General features: G+C 36.7%; 1 protein-coding gene across 3 annotated transcripts in view; it reads left to right on the plus strand.

Moving 5' to 3' along the window:
• The first annotated feature begins 4,113 nt into the window (after nt 1-4,113).
• Nucleotides 4,114-22,569, plus strand: part of LOC135584847 (uncharacterized) — a 28,875-nt gene continuing 10,419 nt past the window's right edge. For 2 of the 3 annotated variants that reach the window (XR_010487951.1, XM_065113567.1), the window contains exons 1-8: nt 4,116-4,573; nt 5,076-5,212; nt 5,301-5,474; nt 15,930-16,166; nt 16,249-16,349; nt 16,424-16,496; nt 16,776-16,844; nt 16,968-17,075. Coding sequence is in view for 2 of the 3 variants with exons in the window: in XM_065113567.1 (XP_064969639.1) it covers nt 4,216-4,573; nt 5,076-5,212; nt 5,301-5,474; nt 15,930-16,166; nt 16,249-16,349; nt 16,424-16,496; nt 16,776-16,844; nt 16,968-17,075 (1,257 nt within the window). In the remaining variant the exon portion in view is untranslated. Of the gene's footprint in view, nt 4,574-5,075; nt 5,213-5,300; nt 5,475-15,929; nt 16,167-16,248; nt 16,350-16,423; nt 16,497-16,775; nt 16,845-16,967; nt 17,076-22,569 lie in introns of all 3 variants that reach the window. The other variant, XM_065113568.1, reaches the window with a different exon arrangement.

Consider the following 22,569-nt stretch of genomic DNA (forward strand, 5'->3'; position numbering starts at 1 on the left):
TATTTTACAATTGATATCTTGCCATAGAATGATGAATTGCTATCTTTGTCATCTTTCATATTTAAAATATCATACTTAAAAATGGATGTCATGCCTTGACATCATTTTGAGAATATTAGATCATGATAGGAATCATGATGTGTGTATTGATAAGTTTAAATGAACTTAACTTATCAATTTGTTTCTTGAATTCAAAGGCCTTGAATTTAAGAATGTCTTTTCTCAAGTATGGCATATAGATAGGGGGAGTTAAGGTTAACTCCGTCATCAATTGATTGTCATAATAAAAAATGGGGCGATTGTTGAATCTCGGATTTTGATGATAAAGTCAATTGTAAGTTGTTTGATCTAATCTATATGTTGAGAAAAGTGTACAAAATTAACTACGATGGCAATAAGACATAAAGTAGGTGTTGTGCTGGAGTCAAAATCGAGATCTCATTGGGAGTTCGAGAGTTCAACGGAAGTCCGGACGTTCATCGGAAGTTCTGCGGAAACCAATTGAGAAGTCCAAGAGCTTACCATAGAAGCTCGTCAGAACTCGCCAAGAAGATCGTCGTAAAGTCCAAGAGCTTATCGGGAGTCCACCGGAACATTATCGAGAGTTCATCGGATGTTCGTCAGAAGTACGCTAGAAGCTTATTGGAAGAGCAATTGATGCACCGGAACAAGAAGCACTATAAATTGTGTCTTAATTATCATAGTTATAGTGTAAATTAAGTTAGAATTAGGAGGTAATTTCACTAACTTAATTTTGGGCCAATTGGGCCCTTAATAGAGCTGAATTAGGCCGAATTGAGCACCCAATTCAGCCCCTAAAAATATGGTCGGCGATGGCACCACCTGGAAAGTAGTGCCCTTGGATTCCTTGGCGATGGTACCGCCCAGAATGGGCAGTGGTACCACCCAGGGTCATATCAGCGGTGGTACTATCACCCAGTAATGACGATGGTACCGCCAGTACCCCGGATTTCGAGGATGTGACACTTTTTGGCTCCAATTTTGAATCCATTGGGGCCTATAAAAATCCCACCCTTTTTTGCAAGAAAGGGCATGAAACTATTGGCTTAATCTTAAAGTCTTGAGTCTTAAAGTGATGTAAAAGTTAGAATTCTTCTCCTTCATCTTTTAACCTTGTAACCATCTAAGAAAGAAGAATGAGACTTATAAGGGTTGTCTCCTAAACCTGGGAAAAGGAGAAAGTGCTATAAAAAGGTGTTCGGTCTTCACCTATTAAAGGAAGGCCTTTAGTGGATGCTGGAGACCTCGTCGAAGGAGGAATCCGAAAGTGAATGTAGGTCACGTTCACCGAACCACTTTAAATTTGGTTTGCATTCCATTTTGAGCAATTTTCTTTAACTACAAATCATTTCATAGCAAAGTGCTTCTTCTCCTCATCTTGTTTGCACTACACTTATGCTCTCTTACGTTTTAACATTATTATCTTTCTGAATTGATTTCCTTCGAACATACGAAATATTTTATATGAGAATCGAAAAGTTTTCTTCTGTATTAATTCACCCCCCTCTCTTAGTGCCGCTCTTGATCCTAATAATATAGTGATTTGAGGAGCATTTTCATCACATATACTATGTGGATCACTACCAGAGAGGAGGACAGTTGACCTCCTTTATCCTCTCCTATAGATCTAAAAGTTTTCAGGGATATACAATCTCCCTAGGTAACACATCATTCACATACACGTAGTTTTTCGATTTTCGATTTTTCACGCTCCAATCTTTGTACGATGACAAGAACCTTTTTAGGAAAAATTTAATATTTTTATTTTTTGTGCTTCCACTGCATATGATGCTCTACCCAAGATTTTCCGATACGAGATGTTACTAGTACTCTTTCAGGAGTTGAAATGAATTGACTCATTTGCTTTAGAGATGACCTACATGAAGACCGAAGTCAGATGAGTTTCTCGACCTGATCCTTCTGACACTTAAATTAGTCATAAGGTGGATATGATAAAATTAGTAAAAAATAACTAACCTTAATTCTCATGTGGAAGATGAATATTTTGATAGGTAAAAAGATGAAGTATTCGATGGATGGACAACCTCTAATAATTCTTTTTTGGATTGAGATCCACGTGGGCAAACCATTCGGCAAGTCTTGTCATCTAATTATTAACCAGGTTACCATATGTGTTACCACCCGTCAGGTCGCTACTAGTCAAAAATATTTTCCCTAATGTTTAATATATTCTTGCATAGTTTATTGGTCTCATGTTTGAGTCTAAGTTAAAGTATCTTATATACCTTATTTAATATAATGAATGACAATTATTTTTAAAAAACTTATAATATTTCACTCTAGCTACTTCTATAAAAATAAATATATAAGCTTAAAAATTAAACTTTTAACGAATAGTTGATTATAATATATGCCAAATTCAAATATAAAGATCTACAACTTTATAGGGTTATATATGTTGCTATTAATATAAATTAACATTTTAGTTAACAATTAACTTATAATAACCTGAAAATTAGCTACAACTATATTATGTATATTTATATGTGATACTCAAAATTCATAGTATTGATTTGACCATATTTAGCCTCACTTCATTGCTATAGTGTTATCATGAGAAAGGGAAATGAAGCCACGTTGGACTGGGATGATTTTATAAGGTTTCTATTGACAATATGAGAGCTCAAAGGGTTTAAGATCTAAAAGAGGACACAATGGTCAACTATCCCCTTTATAAGAGCCGAACACTACCCAAACCTTCACGACACAACTTATCGTTTTCTCATCGATTCAAGCTAAAAAAAGCGCAATGTGGCATAAGGTGATTGGATGCAAAAGATTAAGCATTAGAAAAGTGACATTAAACTTCAGATTATTAGAATTAGAATTGGATCAGATGAGGAATAGAAAAGTGATATTAAATTTTAAAATTTGAATCGAATTGTACCCAAAGCAAATTGTATCTATCAAAGATTATTAGAACAGTAAACGACTAGAAAATGATAAAATCCATGATGCAACGAAGTTTGACTCGAAAACATCCTTACTCCACAAAACAATCGAATTAGGTCATTATGTATCTCACTTTCATGATGTGATTGAATAAGGTCTAAGTATATCCCTTTTCCAATGACACAATTGAATTAAACCGTGAAACAACTCTTTTTATGATGTAGTCAAATTGGACCTTGAAGTTATTGAATTTAGTCACAAAGCGATGGAGAGTATGATCATAAAGCATCTCAACTTTATAATACGATCAAGCTTATCATGAAACACAACTGAATTACAATGAAAACATTGTGTCCCAATATCCTTTGTTTGTAATGCAATAAAGAGTAAATGATATATAAAAATGACATATAGACCTTGTATGTTACTAAGTTGGGCATCTAGTTAGTCTTATGCATGAACATTAGTGGGACGCACATTCAGTATAGGAGGCTAACATTAATATTTGACATGCCTTAAATATTTATTTTGTGATAGTGTACGAGACTCACTTTTTGTGATAATGTACAAGACTCACTTAACAAAGGTTGAAAACTAAAAATTTTGTCTAATATATTTTATATCTAAAACATTGGTCTGGTGATATACAAACACTAACAAAATCTTATTTAATATATGTTTATATTTTAAACATTAGTCTAGCGGTGATATAATATATGATTAATTATCATTTAATACATTAATATTTTTTATACTTAAAAAAACTTTGATTATTTGACTCCACATCTAAATCATTGATCGGATGAAACTATCGAAAAAATACATGTGGTTACGTATTTTACCTATAAAAGCCTTCTAGATAGGTTTTTTTGGCACATAAACTTGAGTATCAAAAAGACCTTTGTCAGTTGTGCTTCCAATTTAAGTTTTGTAGATAATTACATTGACTTCTATTCGCTTCTCGTATCAATCTCGAATCAAATTTGACTCTGCGATATCCTTTGTCAAGTTGTATAAATATAAAGATCACTAATTCTGCAAGTGTGATATATATATATATATATATATATATATATATATGATTATTTTATTTTATTTAAGATGTTTGGCATGAGATAAGAGTAATAAATGTGGGATAAGGAGTCGCGCACCGCTCATGGGCTCCGACACAGGTAGAGTGACGAAAGTAGGCCTATACACGCAAACGGATTGGGCTACGTGAATCCAAAATCCGGTGGGCGGGGCGACGCGTTGGCTCCGCGAGCGGCGGTGACGAACTTGATGATCTCATCGCCAACCCTGCTTTTAGATTCGATGCGCGCGGCGGCGTCGGCTCGAACGACCCTCCCCCTCCTCCTCTCCGCGTCGCCACGAAAAGCGATCCCGTCCTTGGCACCTCCGCCGGCCCGCGCTCTGTCCCTCGCCCCCGGCCTCGGCCTTCCCTCCCCCTGCCGCCTCCCGCTACCTCGGATCTCTTCGATGGCCGTGGCCTCCGTCGCTGCCCCTGAGCGGCACGATGCCGGGGATTGGTACTCCGTCCCAGATCTTAGCCTCCGTGACCACCGCTTCACCGTCCCCCTCGATTACTCCGCCGCTGCCGGCTCTAGCATCACCGTCTTCGCTCGCGAGGTCGTCGCTGGTAATGTTTCCGTGCCAGATTATCTACGAGCCGCTCGTCTTGATCTTTAATTCTCTGTCTAGTTAGGTTTTAATAAATGGTCGTATGCCAATCTACTACATCTCGTGTTCTATTGTTATTTTAATTTCTAGAGGATATACAAATGTTACTCTGCCTGAGCGATAGCTAGCCGTCCTAAACATGAAATAGGGGATTGGCTCGAGTGCAGGAATGGTTTGCTTTGGAAATGTAAAGTCCAAGAAATGTAGAACAGCTAATTATTCGATGCAGTTAATGGTTCGAAGTAAATCTGGCTGATTAATCGTTCCTCGATTTTGGAGGGTTTAGTTTCTGATTTGGCTTTAGGGTAAGAGGCAGGCCAATCTTAGGTGCTGTTGTGAGGTCTCCACACATAGGCCATTTAGTAAACACCGGTCTCTTTCCTGAAATATGCTATTTAAGTCTGAAGTCTGAAAAATTATGTTTATTCATCTCCAGTTTGAAATATGCATTTATGTTGCAGTTGGGAAAGAAGAAGAACAACTGCCATACTTATTGTACCTACAAGGTGGACCTGGATTTGAGAGTCCTCGGCCTACTGAGGCTAGTGGATGGTTGAAGAGAGCATGTGAAGAGTATAGAGTTGTTTTGCTTGATCAGGCATGATCTTGAGTCCCAAAGAATTTCATTCTTCTGTAGATTCTTTGTTTCACTTTATAGTTCTCATCTTGTATGTTTGTTGTCTCAGCGAGGAACTGGTTTATCAACCCCTTTGACAGTCTCATCTCTTTCACAAATCATGTCTGCAACAAAATTGGTTGAGTACTTGCAACATTTTCGGGCAGATAGTATCATAAAAGATGCTGAATTTCTACGTAGCTGTCTTGTACCAGATTCTGGAACCTGGACGGTGCTAGGGCAAGTATATATTCTCCCATTAATCCTTTACTTTTTAATTTATTATTGTGAACATAATTGACATTGTATTAGTTTTTAGGAGAATGGGATGATCAGTCAGGTTGATGTTATTATACCACTTCTTAAGATGCAACATGTACTGAAGTATTTATCTTTCATAAATTTTAATCTGGTTGCTTAATTATTTGCATAATCCTAATTGAAGTGATTGAAGAAATTTTTTTTTCTAGAAATGCTACGGCACATGCCAGTTAGTAACACCACTAACTGATAGTGATAGAGTTGGGTTTTGAGTCAAGCTAAAATTTAGCAGGTTAGCTTTGGATTTGTAATTAAGATTTGATTGAATCATTTTGGGTCTAGGCGTAGATCTATTTTGACTCAGTTTTTATTTGTTTAGGATCACATTGTAATTGTTTTTTGGAGTCCTACATATATTTGCTTAAGAATCATATGATTAGGAACATCAGCTAGCTTATTAAAATAATTGAGCAGTTGAGATTTTAAAATATCTTCTATATAATTTTATATGTCCTATTTGGACATGACATTTGGATGATTAACATTGTGTTAGGATCCCTTTATTTTCTAAGCTTTTGAATAGTGTTTATTGAATTTGTTTAGTTCAGTAAGAACCGGATAGGAGTTTATTTAATAATTATTTATTATTAAGAGTCCAAGTCCTAGTGGATTCTGGGTGGAACTCTATAAATAGGGATGTATCTGTTTTTTTTCATCAATCAATGAAATATTATCTAGTCTTTTGACAAGTCCAAGGAGGTCGATCCCCTCAAAGTGATCAAGGAGGCCGATCCTCTCGAAGCAATCATCCCTTTTCTCCCTCTTCTTCTACAATAAAACCCTAGGGGTCTTATCATTTGGTATCAGAGCAGTGATCCTCGGCATTCTCGCTGCAATTTCTCACAACACTTCATCGCAGTTATCATCATATCAAAAAAAAAAAAAAAGAGTAAGAGAAGCGAGAAAGGGCTGCCGCAACCACATCCTTCTTGAGCGAGGCTTCGCCCTTGCTTCCCCTGCTTCCGGCTAGCGACCACCACCGCCGCTGCTTCCCGGCCAGCACCCCCCCTCATTGCGCCGCAGCAGCCCTCCAACCGTGCACCCTATCCCACTTGAGCGAGAAAAGGCCGCCATTGCTATTCCCAGCTAGTGGACCACCCACATTTGGTGACCCTTTACTACTCTTCGCCCTCGCCGACCCTTTGCTGCTCCAGTCACACCGCCACTGTTGCCTCTCAACCCCGGCAACAACCTTCCCTTCTCATAGCGGCAGAAACAAAGCATTGTTCCCAACTGCGCCACCATCGCTTCCCCTTCTCCACCGGCATCCACAACAGCCACCGGTTGCCACCGCAGTAGGAAAGGAAGAAAAGAGGTGAAGCAAGGCAATCGCAACTACCGCAGTCACTGCGGCCGTCGGTCCCTCTACTGCCGCAGCCGCTGGTTGCCACCACCACCGTCAGTGCTTCCCAACCAGTGACCACCGTCGCCCGCCTCCTAGCCATGACTCTCGTTGCCTCCCCTTGGGTCGCAGTCGCAACCACTAGATCCACCATCCTCTACATCTTCTACCACTCAACCATTCCCCCTCATTCCATCATAGCCACCCTCCAACCGCAGCCACCCAACCCTCAACAGCTGCACGTAGCCTCCCAGCCCTCAGCAGCACGCCTCCTAGCCGAGAGCAGCATGAGGGCAGCTACGCCCCATCCTGCTTGAGCGAGAAAGGGCTGCCGCCGCTGTTCCCGACCAACAGACCACTCCTCACGTCGACGTCGCCTCCTCGCAGCGACTGCAGCGCTCTTACCCCAACGTTGCCCCAGGCCAAACTTCACAGCAGTCGCACCGAATAGTGCAGTACTGATGCCCTTGACTCGACACCAAAAACATGAATTAGAGATTACAAATATATAGTCTTACGCAATTGCTACCGATAACTCGGTGAAAGCCCAATTAGAAGCCTTGGAAACCAGAATTAAGAACCGGCTACAAGAAACTCTTAACGATTTTAAAAAATGTCTATTGGAGGGTTTCAACAAGTTTCAACAAGATGAAAGTTCAAGTCTTACATTGAACCGATCTGGAGACACAGGAAAAATGAACCAAGAACAGGACACAAGCTACCCCCGCATGAAGGTGGAGTTTCCAAGATGGGAAGATGAAGATCCGACTAGTTGGATCTTTAGGGCAGAAAATTTTTCCGTTTTCACAGAATTCCAAAAGAATCCAAGGTAGAAATAGCTTCAATCCAACTAGATGGAGATGCAATCCAATAGTATGATTGATACGAAACCTACCACAGGGTTCCCTCATGGGAGCAATTCAAGAGAGGACTTCTTGTTCGCTTTGGACCATTTGAATACGAGATTGTTGATGGGTAGCTCGCTAAAATTCGTCAAACTTCCACAGTATTAGAATATCATAGTAGATTTGAACAATTGTCAAATCAAGCCATAGATTGATTCAAACGACAACTGGTAGGTACATTTATCAAAGGACTTAATCCAGATATCCGGTGTGAAGACAAAGCTCGCCAACCCTGTACTATAACAACCGCAATATCATTTGCATGTTTACATGAGAAAAAAATTAGCAGGGAAAATCGTCGAAACAAAAGTGACAACAAACAGATGATCAGCAAGCCACCCGCCCATCTATTCCTAGCCGGAACCCTAACACCCGAAGACTAACCCGAGAAGAACTCAAGGAAAGATCAGCGAAGGGTTTGTGTTGGCATTGTGATGAAAAGTGGAGTAGGGAGCATCGATATAAATAATGGCAACTTCTGATGATTGAACTAATTGGGGAGGAACTAGAAGCTAACAATGTGGACTCCGATCATGAAGGTATAGATTCTGATGAAGATGTTGGACCTATCATACATACAATTCATGCATTAGCCGGCTACTTTAACCCACAAACTATGAAAGTTGGAGGAATTTTGAAACATCAGCATGTTACAGTTTTGATTGATATTGGTAACACAAACAATTTTATGGATAGTAAGGTTGCTGACAGATTGGCCTACCACATTGAAGGCTGTGACAAATTCGAAGTAAAGGTCGCTGATGGACGGATTTTAACTTGTGATAGCAAATATTTGAAGATAAAATTGATTATACATGGCTAAGAGTTGCTTGTGGACTTCTTTTTGCTACCCTTGGAAGACTTCGAAGTGGTGCTTGGAATTAAATGACTATCAACCCTGGGTGATGTTTTTTGGAATTTTTTTAAACTAATCATGAAGTTTTTTATTAATGGAAAGCAGGTGATCTTAAAAGGAAGACGTGGAAGTAAGGTCACAACTGCCACTAGTCATCGGATGGAGAGGGTTCTCCAGAAGACTGCAATGACTACTATACTAAAAAAGGCCAGCCTATTGCTTACACTATCAAGAAGTGCAGATCGTACTTACTTGATCAACGGGTTGTGATGCGTCGCAGACCATGTGACTGAAGTGCTGAAAAAGAAGCTCCCTAAGTTTGATGCTACTCAACCTTGAGGACAAGGTTGATTTAAAGGAGGAGGAAATATTAGGATCATTTTATTTTCTAAGCTTTTGAATAATGTTTATTGAATTTGTTTAGTTCAGTAAGAGTCGGATAGGGGTTTATTTAATATTTATTTATTATTAAGAGTCCAAGTCCTGGTGGACTTGAGTGGAACTTTATAAAGAGGGATATATCTGTTTCTTTTCAACAATCAATGAAATATTATCTAGTCTTTTGATAAACCCTAGGAGGTCGATCCCCTCGAAGTGATCAAGGAGGCTAATCCCCTTGAAGCGATCATCCCTTTTCTCCATTTTCTTCTATGATAAAACCCTAGGGGTCTTATCACATTGTTTATAAATGGAAGGTTAGGAAGTTTATATTGGACTGGGAAAAAAGGAGACAGCTTGGTGAGTTTAAGAAAGAAATTTATGTACTTTCTTGAAGTCCTAGAATCCTGGAAGCATAAAATATAGCATTGGTGCTGGTTAAGACAGCTTCTCTTGATTTCCTTCTGCTCCATGCAAATTATCTGAATATGGTTAGTGTTCTGCAGCATTTTAAATCTTGCATTGTGGCATCTGGTCTCAATCTTCCCACCAATTTTCTTTTGACAACCTTTTGCATTCTATGTTGTTGCATTATGGAAGATTACTACCACTTTTAAATGCATCAATGCCAGAATCTGAGGTGTGATGGTGTAATCACCATTGCAATGTATGTGTTCTTACTCTTACAGGAGATGAGGGGTCTATTTGCATTAGATAGACAGATGTGCATTACATGAATATAAATCCTTGCGTTTAAACCATCATAATCAATATCGATGTAATATCTAAAAGGAAGACTGATACATGCAATCATGATTATTTATCAGTAGTAATCTACATTCATGTGGTAAGTACAGACAACTTTCTTTGTGATCACTCACTGCAACATCTTGGTGATAAGATATCATGAAAGTTAATTTTGCTGAATTTCAAAACCATGGGGAGAAAGACAAAATTGAATGCATTCCAAGGTTAGGATAGCAACGTTATATGAATGGATGTGCTTGGCATCTTCATACTACGCATCGAATCTGCAGATCAACTCTACCAAATTTGTGATTGTCACATTTTATTCTTATTTAGGATATGATTTCCTTTTTCAACAGTAGAGTTTTCTTTCTTTGTTTCTTTCATTTGCAATGACAATCTTCATAATCTTAAGTTTCTACACTAGTTTCTTTGGATAGAGAAACAAATCAAAACTACTATACTTGTTCTTGATAACATGGAAGTCAAATGTGGAATATGCACTCCTTGCTTGTTCTACATCAATAGTTCTAACTATACAAGAATTCTCTTGAGACTTATTAAATTTGAGTGGTTGTTCAAGAACTCCTATGAATAGCCTTTTTAAACATAGGAGGCGTCAAGGCCCCAAAATGCCTGAGGTGTTAGGCACTCACCTAGGCGTTCACCTCAGCAAAGCGAGGCTCTCTTGAATATTAAAAATTAAAAAATATATATTACGATTGATAAATATAATCACAAAAATAAAAAATGACATGTCAAATTGAAATCATATAAAGTCCTAAATTACATTGTCCATCTGTTAATAATAAAAATGTCAAAATAGTGAAATTTAACATCAAATTCAATGATCATCATAATCAACTACTCAAACTTATCATCATCTTCCTCTCCCGCTACAACTATAGAATGTTGTTTGCCCTAATACGATAATTAAATCAGAGTAATTTTCATCTATAGGGATAATAGAAATGGCTATCAGGATGTTGTTTTGCACGAGGGTTTAACTTGGTGCCCGAGTGCTCGAGTGAGGCAAGGCAAGGCTCGAACACCTAAGACCTCTTGACCAAGCGGCACACTTTAGTAAAGTGCTTCTTGGGCACCTCGGGCGAGCGCCCAATTCAAATGAAGCAACCGAACCAGACTATTAAGTATGGTTTGGTTGAACAATAGCTAGTTGATTTAATTGAACCAACTAAGCTACATATTATTACTATATTTGCAAAACCCATAATTGTTGCCTCTATTGTCGATGCTTCCTTGCTTGCTGGCTCCATCATCAATGCACAAGACCGACGCTTCTTTATCGTCGACGAATGGGTTCGACGGCCTAGCTTTCGTGCATAGTTCCCTCCATCGATGCTGCTTCTGTGTGCAGCTCCTTCCACTGTCGAGGAAGAGGACCGCAGCTTCCTCTGCCACCGATGGACATATATGAAAATTCCTCTACTCACGACATCGCCATCCGCAGCTTTCGCTGTCATTGTTGTTGTCGTCCGTAGCTTCCACCGTCATTGCTCCTATCATTCGAAGTTTCCTCTGCCGTTACTATCGTTCTTTGCTTCCTCCACTGCCATTATCATCGTCCGAAAGTTCCTCCATCGTCGTTGCCCTTTTATTCCCCACTTTCCATTGTTGGTAACTCTTTTCTCCCCCTCTAATTACTATTAACAGTAGATTGTTAACTATTGTTATCATATAATAGTCCTTATTTAGATTTTAACACTATAAATCTTTATTTATTTAAAATTGTTATTAGGTTTTCAAGCAAGGATTGAAATATTGTACCGTACCGAAGTTTCGACATTCTCTCGGTATGGTACGGAACTGTATACCGGGTGATATACCGCTCGGTATATCGTTCGGTGTGTGTGTGTGTGTGTATATATATATATCGCGCCTGGTAGCGAGCGTTCCACGTATCGATTTACTGTCGAACCGGTACATACTGCTCGTACCGGGCGGTATCATTCGAAACTGTATACTTTGGTTTCATGATTAATGGCAAGTGTACAAAGCAATTCAGAAGATTCATAAAAAATTCAAGAAAGGAACCTGCTTGGATATGCAATTATCTAAAGGATCCTAAAGATTCTAATGCAGTTACTTGCATCTTTTGTGATAAGATTGCTAGATGTGGTATTTTTTGTGCAAAGCAACATCAAGTAGATAATTTCAAGAATACATCAACATGCAAGAAGTGTCCACCTAACGTAAGAGAAGAGTTGCTGGCTTATATGACTAAAAAAAATGCAAAGGAATAAATCCTATGAGATTTTACTCGAGGATAATATTGAATATATTAGAGATGATGAAGATAAAGACTATTCAGAAAGTATCAATTGAAGTGGGAAAATAATATATGATAGAAAAATAAAAGAAGCCATGGTTGTTAAGAAGGGTATATGTAACTAGGATTACAAAAATAATAAGGGAAGCAAGAGCAAAATTAAGACAAACAAATATAAGTGATGCTTATGAAAGAAAATAAGGGGAAGAATAATTTAGCATATTGCTCACTTTTATCAGGTTGGCTTTCCCTTTAGTACTTGTTATTGAGATAGTTTTAAAGAGATGATTGAAGCTATTGGAAGATATGGTGGAGGATTAAAATCTCAAAGTTATTATAAATTACGCGTTCCATTATTAAAAAAAAAGTTGGATTATACAAATGACTTATTAAAGGGCCACAAAGAATCATGGGTAAAGTATGATTGCTCTATCATGTCAGATGCTTGAACCGATAGGAGACATAGGAGTATAGTTAATTTTATGATCAAATGTTCTTTAGGAATCATGTTTGTGAAGTTAATAGATGTATCATCTATTATGAAATCTAGAGAAAAGATAAATGAGTTGCTTAATAAGTTTGTGGAAGAAATTAGTGTACAAAATGTTATCCAAGTTATAACCGAGAATGGAAGCGACTATATGTTAACTGACAAGATTTATCTTTTGAATTTTTTAATCTTTTAATTATTTTATATCTTTAATTTGAATGGAAGAACTATATGACTCTTAAGTCTTATCAATTTTATTATCCTTTGTCTTTGGTAAATTACTTAAAGAAAAAAGACCATTTATATTGGACTCCATGTACGACATTTTGCAATTGTTTAATGTTGGAGGATATTAGAAAGATTCCTGACATAAAAAAGACTTTAGAAAAGGCAATATTTGTCGTTGAATTTCTTTATAATCATATTGGGGCTTTGAATATTATGAGGGAATTCACAAGCAACGAGGAATTAGTGAGATGTAGTGTCACCCAATTTACTTCTTCTTTCTTGACATTACAGAGCTTGTCAAAAATATAACCTAAGAAACATATTTACCTTGGATAAATGTGCGATAAACAATTGGCCAAAAGAAACAAAAAGTAAGAGGGTCAATAATGTCATTTTAATGTCGTCCTTTTAGAATCCTTTTGTTCAAAGTCCTTCGGTTATACATTAAAGGTAATTGGCCCTTTTGTTCAAGTCCTTCGGTTGGCAAATAATAAAAAGAAGCATCCAATAGGATATTTTTATGAGACTATAGATTAAGCAAATGAGACGATTCAAAAATTTTTTGATGGAAATGAAGAAAAGTATAAGAAAATATTTGCAATAATTGATGAAAGATGAAATTGTCAACTTCATCGTCCATTACATGTAGTAGGATATTATCTGAACCCAGGATTCTTTTATAAGAACACCTCTATTGATTTTGATGCAGAAGTTATAAATGGGTTATATAAGTGCGTTGCAAGATTGATTCTAATCCTTGAGGTGCAAGAGAAGATAATACATAAATTATCTTTATATAAGAATACTGATGGTCTTTTTGGAATTCCAATAGCAATTTGATTTAGGATAACTACATCCCCAAGTATTTATAAATTTATATTAATTAATTTCTTGTATAGTATATTATTGTTAACAATAAAGTAAAATTTTCAATTGAATGGGGAGTCTATTTGGAAATTGTACCTCGAACTTGTAGTAATTGACTATCAAAATTCTTAGTTTGACTTATAGTGCAATGGGTTGTGAGTAAAATTGGAGTGTTTTTGAGCATGTAAAGATCACAGAATATTTTTGTTTCAATTAATCTATTCTTTTTTAGATAGATGTATAATATATTTTTATTATATGACATGATAGAGTTACACAAAGAGAAGAAATCAGTTAGAGCATCGACGATTACATGATCTGGTTTATATAAAGTATAATCAAGCATTGAAGGCTCATCATGATTTGTGAAATAACATTGATTTAATCTCATTACAAGACATTGATTATTCAAATGAGTGGTTGGTGGAGGAAATGGGTTCGAACTTACAAGATGCCTAAGATGAGTTTGTATTTGAAGATGACAGCTTGACATGGGGAGATGTGACAAGAGCCATAGGTATTAGAGAATTACAGATATATATATAAGATAGATGACGAAGGCAAAAATGAGTTCAAAAGCCTCAAGTTTATCTCTTGGCATTATCGGAGAGAAGGTAACATATTTTGATGAAGATGGATGAGAGGAAGAGAGATGATGATATGTTTGAGAGTGACGATGTTGATTATGATGATGATTAAATTTGATGTAAAATATTATTGTTTTGAGTCTTCTGACATTTTTGTTATTAAAAGCAAGATTATGAATATCGTACCATACTGGTGTATCGATCAGCTGTCAGCATGGTACGGTACGTATCGAGCTGTACCGAATGTATTGACACATGATCTGCTAAGGTGTACCCATGTACTGCCTATACTGATCCTCTATCGGATCGATATGTACTGTCGTACATATCGGACCGATATGTACCGCCTGTACTGTCCATACCAAGCGGTACAGTACGGTATTACAAACTATATTTAAAAGATGGATAATGTGACTTGGTACTTTAGATCTTTTAAATTCAATGTCGTATTTTTATTTATATAATCATATTTATCAGTTGTAGCATATTTTTTTATATTTTAATATTTCAGAGCGTCTCGTTTTAATCGAGCGAGCGTTGGAGCATTTGGGGATCTTGGTGCCTTTTGGCACCTAGCGCTTTTTAAATCATTGGTTTTGTAGGAAAAAAGAAAAGATATCAATTGATGTTCCTACTTAAAGTATATTTTTATGTTCTTAGCAATGTTTTCAAAAGGGGTGAAATTTGAGGTGGATGCTAATTACTAAGCAGTGTTCTTTAATCATTGTTATGTTCTAAGTAGTGTTGTCATATCAATGTGATATATGTGGCTAAACAGAAATATGCTAAATAGATATCTACTCGTGGAGACCTATGCTAAACAGTGTTTTCAATATAGTGCTAAACAATTCTGGAGAGTGGACTGAGAACAGAAGTAACCAGTGGTTGTGGAGGAAGGTGAGAGTGGTGGACTAAGCTGCAGCGGCAAATGAATGAAGTTGCTATGGCGGATGATCGGCAGATGAAGGCAGCGACAGCGGATGAGGTTGTCGATGGTGGCGGACAAGGTTTTCAACGGCGACAGATGAGGTTGTTGATGGCGGCAGACATAGGGTTAAGGTAACTACGTTAGTTGGGTTGATTGAACCAACTTACTCGTCCAATCAAACCCATGCTCGAAACTGACCCAATATGTCTCAGGCACTCGCCCGAGGCACCCAACTTCTGGGCTTAGGTGAATGCCCAAGCGGCGTTTCATTGAAACACCTCGCCCCGAGGTTTTACGGGGTGCTTGGGCCTTGTCTCTCCTTGCTCGAGTGCTTTTTGAAAACACTACCTGTGGAAAATATTACTCTCTGTAATGCTAAGGTAATGTCATCTAGCAGAACTTTAATAAATTTTGGTGTAATTTTTTATCTTTACATGATTTTACGAAGTTCAGTTGTCAACAATAATGGTTTCTGTAGAGCTTTGAGCATTTCACATGCCAGAGTTCTGCTACACTAACACTCAATATACTATTTTGATCAACCTCTTTATTCAAAATATGACTTCTTGTAGAACTTTATAATCTGAGATCTTGACAATCTAAATCTAGTACATTTCTTCACCTATCATTTATAGTTTATATCTAGTTGGTTTTTCAATTTCTAAATGTCTCTATGTGATATGAATACTTGATACGTTTTATACATTTTGCAGTTATTTGCATTTGATTAATTGACTCTGCTTATTATTTACTGGTGTAGAGCTACGGTGGCTTCTGTGCAGTTACCTATATGAGTTTTGCTCCAGAAGGCCTAAAGTCTGTTCTCCTAACTGGTGGGATTCCACCAATTGCAAAGGGTTGCACTGCAGATGTTGTATACAGAGCCTGTTTTGAACAAGTTGTGCATCAAAATGAGAAGTACTATAAGCGGTTTCCTCAAGATGTTAAAGTTATTTGTGATCTTGTAAATTATCTGGCCAAAGCTGAAGGTGGAGGGGTTAGTCATATTATTTAAATTCTACTCTTTTTGATTTCCTAATATTTCTTTAACTAGAGCATATTAGTTTATATCTGAATAGGTGTCTCTTCCATCTGGAGGTATTTTAACCCCAAGGGGATTGCAAACTCTTGGACTTGCAGGGTTAGGTTCTGGTGGTGGTTTTGAACGTCTACATTACATGTAAAGGAACAATCTAGTTTTAACTTCTGACACCTTATCATTCATATCATGGGCTTAATGTATTTTTACTACAGGTTTGAAAGGGTCTGGGATCCTGAACTAGTTCCAGGAACGGGGAAGCGGATAAGTTACTATTTCTTGAAGGCTGTAAATATCATTCTTTGCACTTTTTTCCAGTTTGTTTTATCATAATGCATAATATATTTGAATGCATGCTCATTTTTTTCTTATACTAATTTTTCTTGTGTATGAGCTCTGCAATGGAGAAAAAGCTATAGTTATTCTTTGGAGCTTTCTGTGGTGCATGGATCATTTTGTGTTGTTTTTAGTTCTGCATGTTTTTTCTATTATTAATGACTTTTCTATGTCAGAATGTACTGGTAGGCTGCTCAATTTGCAATGATTGACTTTGTATCCTTCTGACAGTTTGAGAGCTGGATAGACTTTGATACAAACCCACTCTATGCTCTTTTGCATGAATCAATTTACTGCCAGGTGACTAGGGTTATCTCTAACTAAAAGAGTTTCTTTAGTTGACCAGATGTTATAACATATTAACTTCATGCATGTTTTTATAATTTATTTTTTTTTTGTTGCTTGTTCCTGTTTTTGATGTAGGGAGCTCCATCACAATGGTCTGCACATAAAATAAGGGGTGAATATGATAGCATATTTGATCCAATCAAAGCTGCAACAGAATGTCGTCCTGTATTTTTTACTGGAGAGGCAAGTGTTGGTCATGCAGAGACTAGGCATTTTTTATTGAAAAATCATGGTTGATCTTAATCTTCACAATAATAAAAATATTGTTCATGAAGCAAAGTTTCTGAAGTAGATAGTTTGAGTATTTGTGAGTTTTTTAAATCAATTTGTAGAACTTTATTGTGGAACCCCCAAATGCATTTAAGTGATGTGCAATAAAGAAATACTGATTTCAGTTAACTGTCAATAAACATATAGTTGTGGGTATTTTACCAAAATCTATGCTACATCAGTTAATTGAGATCCTGCTTTATGCAGCAATCTCAGAGTTGTAGCAAGCTAATTGAATTAAAATCATTGCCTGGCGATACCAGAGCATTTTGTCTTTCTGGACTCCAGTGTCATGTTGGGCTAATGAAGCTTGGTTGTTGAAAATTTTTGGGCCTAAACATTGAGTTCTAGGTAAAATGGCCTTATTTACTAGATTTTAACATATTTTGGCTGTACTCTTGTCCCTGGTAAAAATGTTGCAGCATCAAACATTTTAAAAACCAGGGGATTTGTTGTATGAGACCTCATGATCAACTCAGTCCTCATGGTGACTTGGAATAAGTTGCTTTAGTAGATGGCAACTGTAATGTCCTTTTTGTTTAGTAGGAAACAAGGTGAATCTCTAATCTTATCATTGTATGATTCATGCATGTGAGTAATTTCTTAGGGGCTACACTCAAAAGCCTTATCCATCCTTCTTTGCCCTTCAGTTTTGTCACTGTTAGTCAACAAGAAGAATCACTAATGCAAGAGCGAGTTTGTAATCCTACCCTATACAAGCTCTGCTTGCTTTGGTTGCACTAAAGTTCTTGACTAGGAAAGTTGTTTGGTGCTTAATGGTTATTTCATTCAAGGATTGAAATTTTGTATCAAGTTTCAAGCTTCGCTCGGTACGGTACGGTACCTATCGTATACCGAGCGGTACACCTAATTTAGGTATAAAATCATTCAAAAATACCTAAAAATAAAAAAAAATTAGAATAGGGTTTTTAAGTTAAGAAATAAATATAGTAATAGTATAAGTTTAGCAAAATCAATATAAATTTGGTAAGAATAGTATCATATATCTTTTTCGGACTTTGAGGAATAACTTTGTACAAGGTTCGTATTTCAGTCCATTATGGATTGTCCTTCTGTAAATATTGAAATATCTACAGAAAAATCATTTGAATTATTAGACTATTTTATTATAATATAAACGCTACAATTCAAATGAATTAAATAATCATATATGTAGATATACCTGATTGCTGATTCTACCACCAAAATAAACGACGGGCCTTCATGGGTGGTGGATCCAATGATTTAAAAAGCGTTAGGCGCCAAAAGGCACCACGGTTCAAAAATGCCCGAGGCGCTAGGCGCTTGCCCGAGCAAAGTGAGGCGCTAAAATATAAAAATATATAATATAATTAATAAATATAATTATTTAAAATTTTAAATAAAAATATGCTATTAAATTAAGGCGACACGGTTCAAAAATGCCCGAGGCGCTAGGCGTTGGCCTCAGCGAAGTGAGACGCTAAAATATAAAAATATATAATATAATTAATAAATATAATTATTTAAAAATTTAAATAAAAATATGCTATTAAATTAAGAAAATCTAAGATACAAAATCATAATATCATATTAACAAAAAGTTTCAAAATTCAAAATAATAAAATTTTACATCAAATCATCTTAATTTTACATCTTAATTAATATTATCGTCATTTTCATACAAATCATCTTCATTGAATTCGTCCTCTTCCTCTTGTCTTTCGACTCCTTCATCAAAATATTGTTTCATTCTCTATGTCTTCAACAATAGCAGGAGCCGAGCTTAATGCTTTTGTACTCATTTTTCTCTTTGTCATCTATCTTGTATATATTTGTAATTTTCCAGCACCTGAAGCTCTTGCCACATCTCCCCATGTCAATTTATCATCTTCAAATATAAGCTCGTCTTCGGTATCTTGCAAGTTAGCACCCATTTCTCCCATCAACCACTCATTTGAATCATTAATATCTTGCAATGAGATTAAATCGATTCTATTTTGTAAATTATGACGAGCCTTCAAAGCTTGATTATATTTTATGTAAACAAGATCGTGTAATCGTTGATGTTCCAACAGATTTCTTCTTTTTGAGTGAATATGTCATGTCATATAATTTAAAAATATATTAATATATCTATCTAAATAAATAAATAAATTAAAATAAAAATATTTAGTAATCCTTACATGTTCAAAGATACTCCAATTTCACTAACAACCCGAAGCACTACATGTCAAACTAAGTACTTTGATAGCAAATTGCTATAAGTTCGGGTTGGAATTTCCAAATAGACTCCACCATTCAATTGTAAAATTTATGTTATTATTAGCAATAACATAGTAACATACTATAGATAAAATTTATTATATCAAATTATTAATACCTGGAGACGTAGTTGTCCTGGACCAAACGACTATTGGAATTCCAAAAAGACCATCGACATTTTTATATAAAGATAATTAGCGAATAATCTTATCTTGCACCTCAAGGCTTGAAACTAATCTTGCAACGCATTGATATAACTCATCCAAAACTTTTACATCAAACCTAACAGATTTAATCTTATAAAAGAATTCAGTGTTTAAATAATATCCTGCCGCATGTAACGGATGATGAAGTTAACAATTCCATCTTTCGTCAATGATTATAAAATTTTTTTCATATTTTTCTTCATTTTCATTAAAAGATCTTTTAATCGTCTCCTTTGCTCTATCCATAACCTTATAAATATATTTCATTACAGGCTTATTTTCATTATCCACCAACCAAAGGGCTCGAACAAGAGAGCCCATTACCTTTAATATATAAACTACATGATTCCAAAAGGATGATATTAAGATGATATCAATAGCCCTCTTGCCTTTTGCTTCTTTTGCCCATTTGCTTGTCACCTATTTCTCAGAGGTAAATATGTTTCTCGGATTATGTTTTTGACGATGCACGCTCTGTAATGTCAAGAATGAAGTTGCAAATCGGGTGACACCATATCTCACTAATTCTTTGTTCCCTGTGAATTCTCTTATTATATTCAAAGCCCCAATATGATTATAAAGAAATTCAACAATAAAAATTATCCTTTCTAAGGTTTTATTGATATCTAAGATCTTTCCAATATCCTCCAACATTAAATCAATACAATATGCCGCATATGGAGTCCAATATAAGTGTTGTTTTTTTTATTCAAGCAATTTACCTGAGATAGAGGATAACAAAAATAATAAGACTTAGGAGTTTAACGTATTTAATTGAAGATAAAAAATTAAAAAATTTAAAAGATGAATATTACCAACTAATACATAGTTGCTTCCATTGTCGGTTATGATTTGAATGACATTTTGTTCTCCAATTTCTTTCACGAACTTATCAAGTAAATCATATATCTTGTCTCCAAATTTTACAAAAGATGAAGTATCTATTGATTTTCACAAACATAGTCCCTAAAGAACAGTTAACCATAAAATTAACTATACTCCTGCGCCTCCTGTCAGTCCAAACATCTAACATAATAGAGCAACCATGTATTGCCCATGATTCTTTATGACCCATTAGTAAGTCATTTGTATAATTCAACTCTTTTTACAACAATGGAACTTGCATCTCATAATAACTTAGAGGTTCTAATCCCACACTATATCTTCCAATAGCTTCAATCATTTTCTTAAAACTGTCTAAACGAGTTGTATTAAGGGGAAGACCAGCCTGATAGAAGAAGCAAGCAATATGCTGAATTGTTCTTCCTCTTATTTCTTTATCACAAGAATCATTTATATTTGTTTGTTTAAATTTTGAGCCTCCTGCTTACTGTTGTTGCTTTTGTGATCCTTGAAACATATATAAATTCATCGGTTCTTTTTTACCCTTCTTAGTACTCAATAACTTCTTTTCCTTTTTTGTCGTATACTTTTTTCCCACTTGGGTTAATACTCATACTCATAGAATAATCTTCTTCATCCCTGAGATGTTTAACATTGTCTTCTGGTAAATTCCCGTAAGATTAATTCTTTTGCATCTTATTTTCATTCATATAACTCAGCAACTCTTCTTTTACCTCAGGTGGACACTTTTTGCAAGCTGCTGCATTCTTGAAATTTCCTATCAGATGTTGTTTTGCACGAAAAATACCACCTCTAGTAGTCTTATCGTAGAGCATGCAAGTCACTACATTAGGATCTTTCGGATCCTTTAGATAACTATACTTCCATGCAAGATCTTTTTTTGATGCTATTGGAGACTCTATTGAGTTGCTCTGTACATTTGCCATTTATCCTGAAACCTAACCATAATTTTAAATAAATAAAAATTAATAGTATTAAAATCAAAATAATAGTGTTATACTGTATACAGTTAACAGTATTACTGTATACTGTTAACAGTATATAGTATAACAGTATACAGTATACTGTTAACAGTATACTTTCGATTTCGAAAGAGAAGCGAAAGAGAAGAGAAGAGGGTAAGGGAAGACCGAGGGTTCTGAGAAATGCGGGAGCGGTAGTGGTAGCGGCAACGGCGAGCGACGACAGTGGTAGTGGCAGTGGCAGCAGCGAGCAGCGAGAGCGGCGAGCGGTGATAGAGGCAGCGACAGCGGCGACAGTGGCAACGGAAGCGGTAAAAGCGAGCAGCGAGAGTGGCGAGCGACAACAGTGGCAGCGGCAGCAGCGCACAACGGGAGCGGCGACAGCGGCAGCGGTAGCGAGCAGCGTGAACGACGAGCAGGGTTAGGGTTGGGGAAGTCGCGCTGATATCGGTGCTTTAGTTGGTTCGATTGAACCAACTAAAGCACCGGAGATCGAACCAGACCTAAATCGCTAGTTCGGTCGCCTGGTTTAGCCCAGGCGCTCGCCTGAAGCGCCCGGCGCTTGGGCTTGCCCGAGCACCTAGGCAAGTCGCCTGGAAATGAAGCGAGGCGCTCGGGCCTAGCCTCACCTCGCCCGAGTGCCTAGGCGAGCGCCCGAGCGCCTTTTTAAATCACTAGGTGGATCGGGGTCCTCAATCCTATACATCTGCATATCAATATGATATGTTTATTGGACCCAATCATGAAATTGATCCCATGACATAGTGTATTGATACACCGTATGCAATTGGTGCATCAATGTGGTGATGATCGTAGGTTGATCGTTATGAATCATATTTGTCCAAGACAACTCCTGAGGCATATATTGGTGAATGTTAGAGCTTCTACTTTTGCTACTGATCTGTTGCTTTGTATCATACTATTGCTCGAAGAAGTATGACCAATTATCACTGTATTGCTATTGGCCGTATGATTCTCCATAATATGATGGCTGTGAATACGATGAGCTTCGTTCTATATCTATATCATGTAGGTTCTATCGTATCTGCTCAAATTCATCCACTGTCTTCCCCTTCCGTGCATAAACTTGACAAGTACTAGTGATTTAAAAAGGAGCTCGGGCGAGGCGAG

Source organism: Musa acuminata, chromosome BXJ2-6, assembly GCF_036884655.1.
Source record: "Musa acuminata AAA Group cultivar baxijiao chromosome BXJ2-6, Cavendish_Baxijiao_AAA, whole genome shotgun sequence".
In the NCBI taxonomy this organism is placed as follows: Eukaryota; Viridiplantae; Streptophyta; class Magnoliopsida; order Zingiberales; family Musaceae; genus Musa; species Musa acuminata.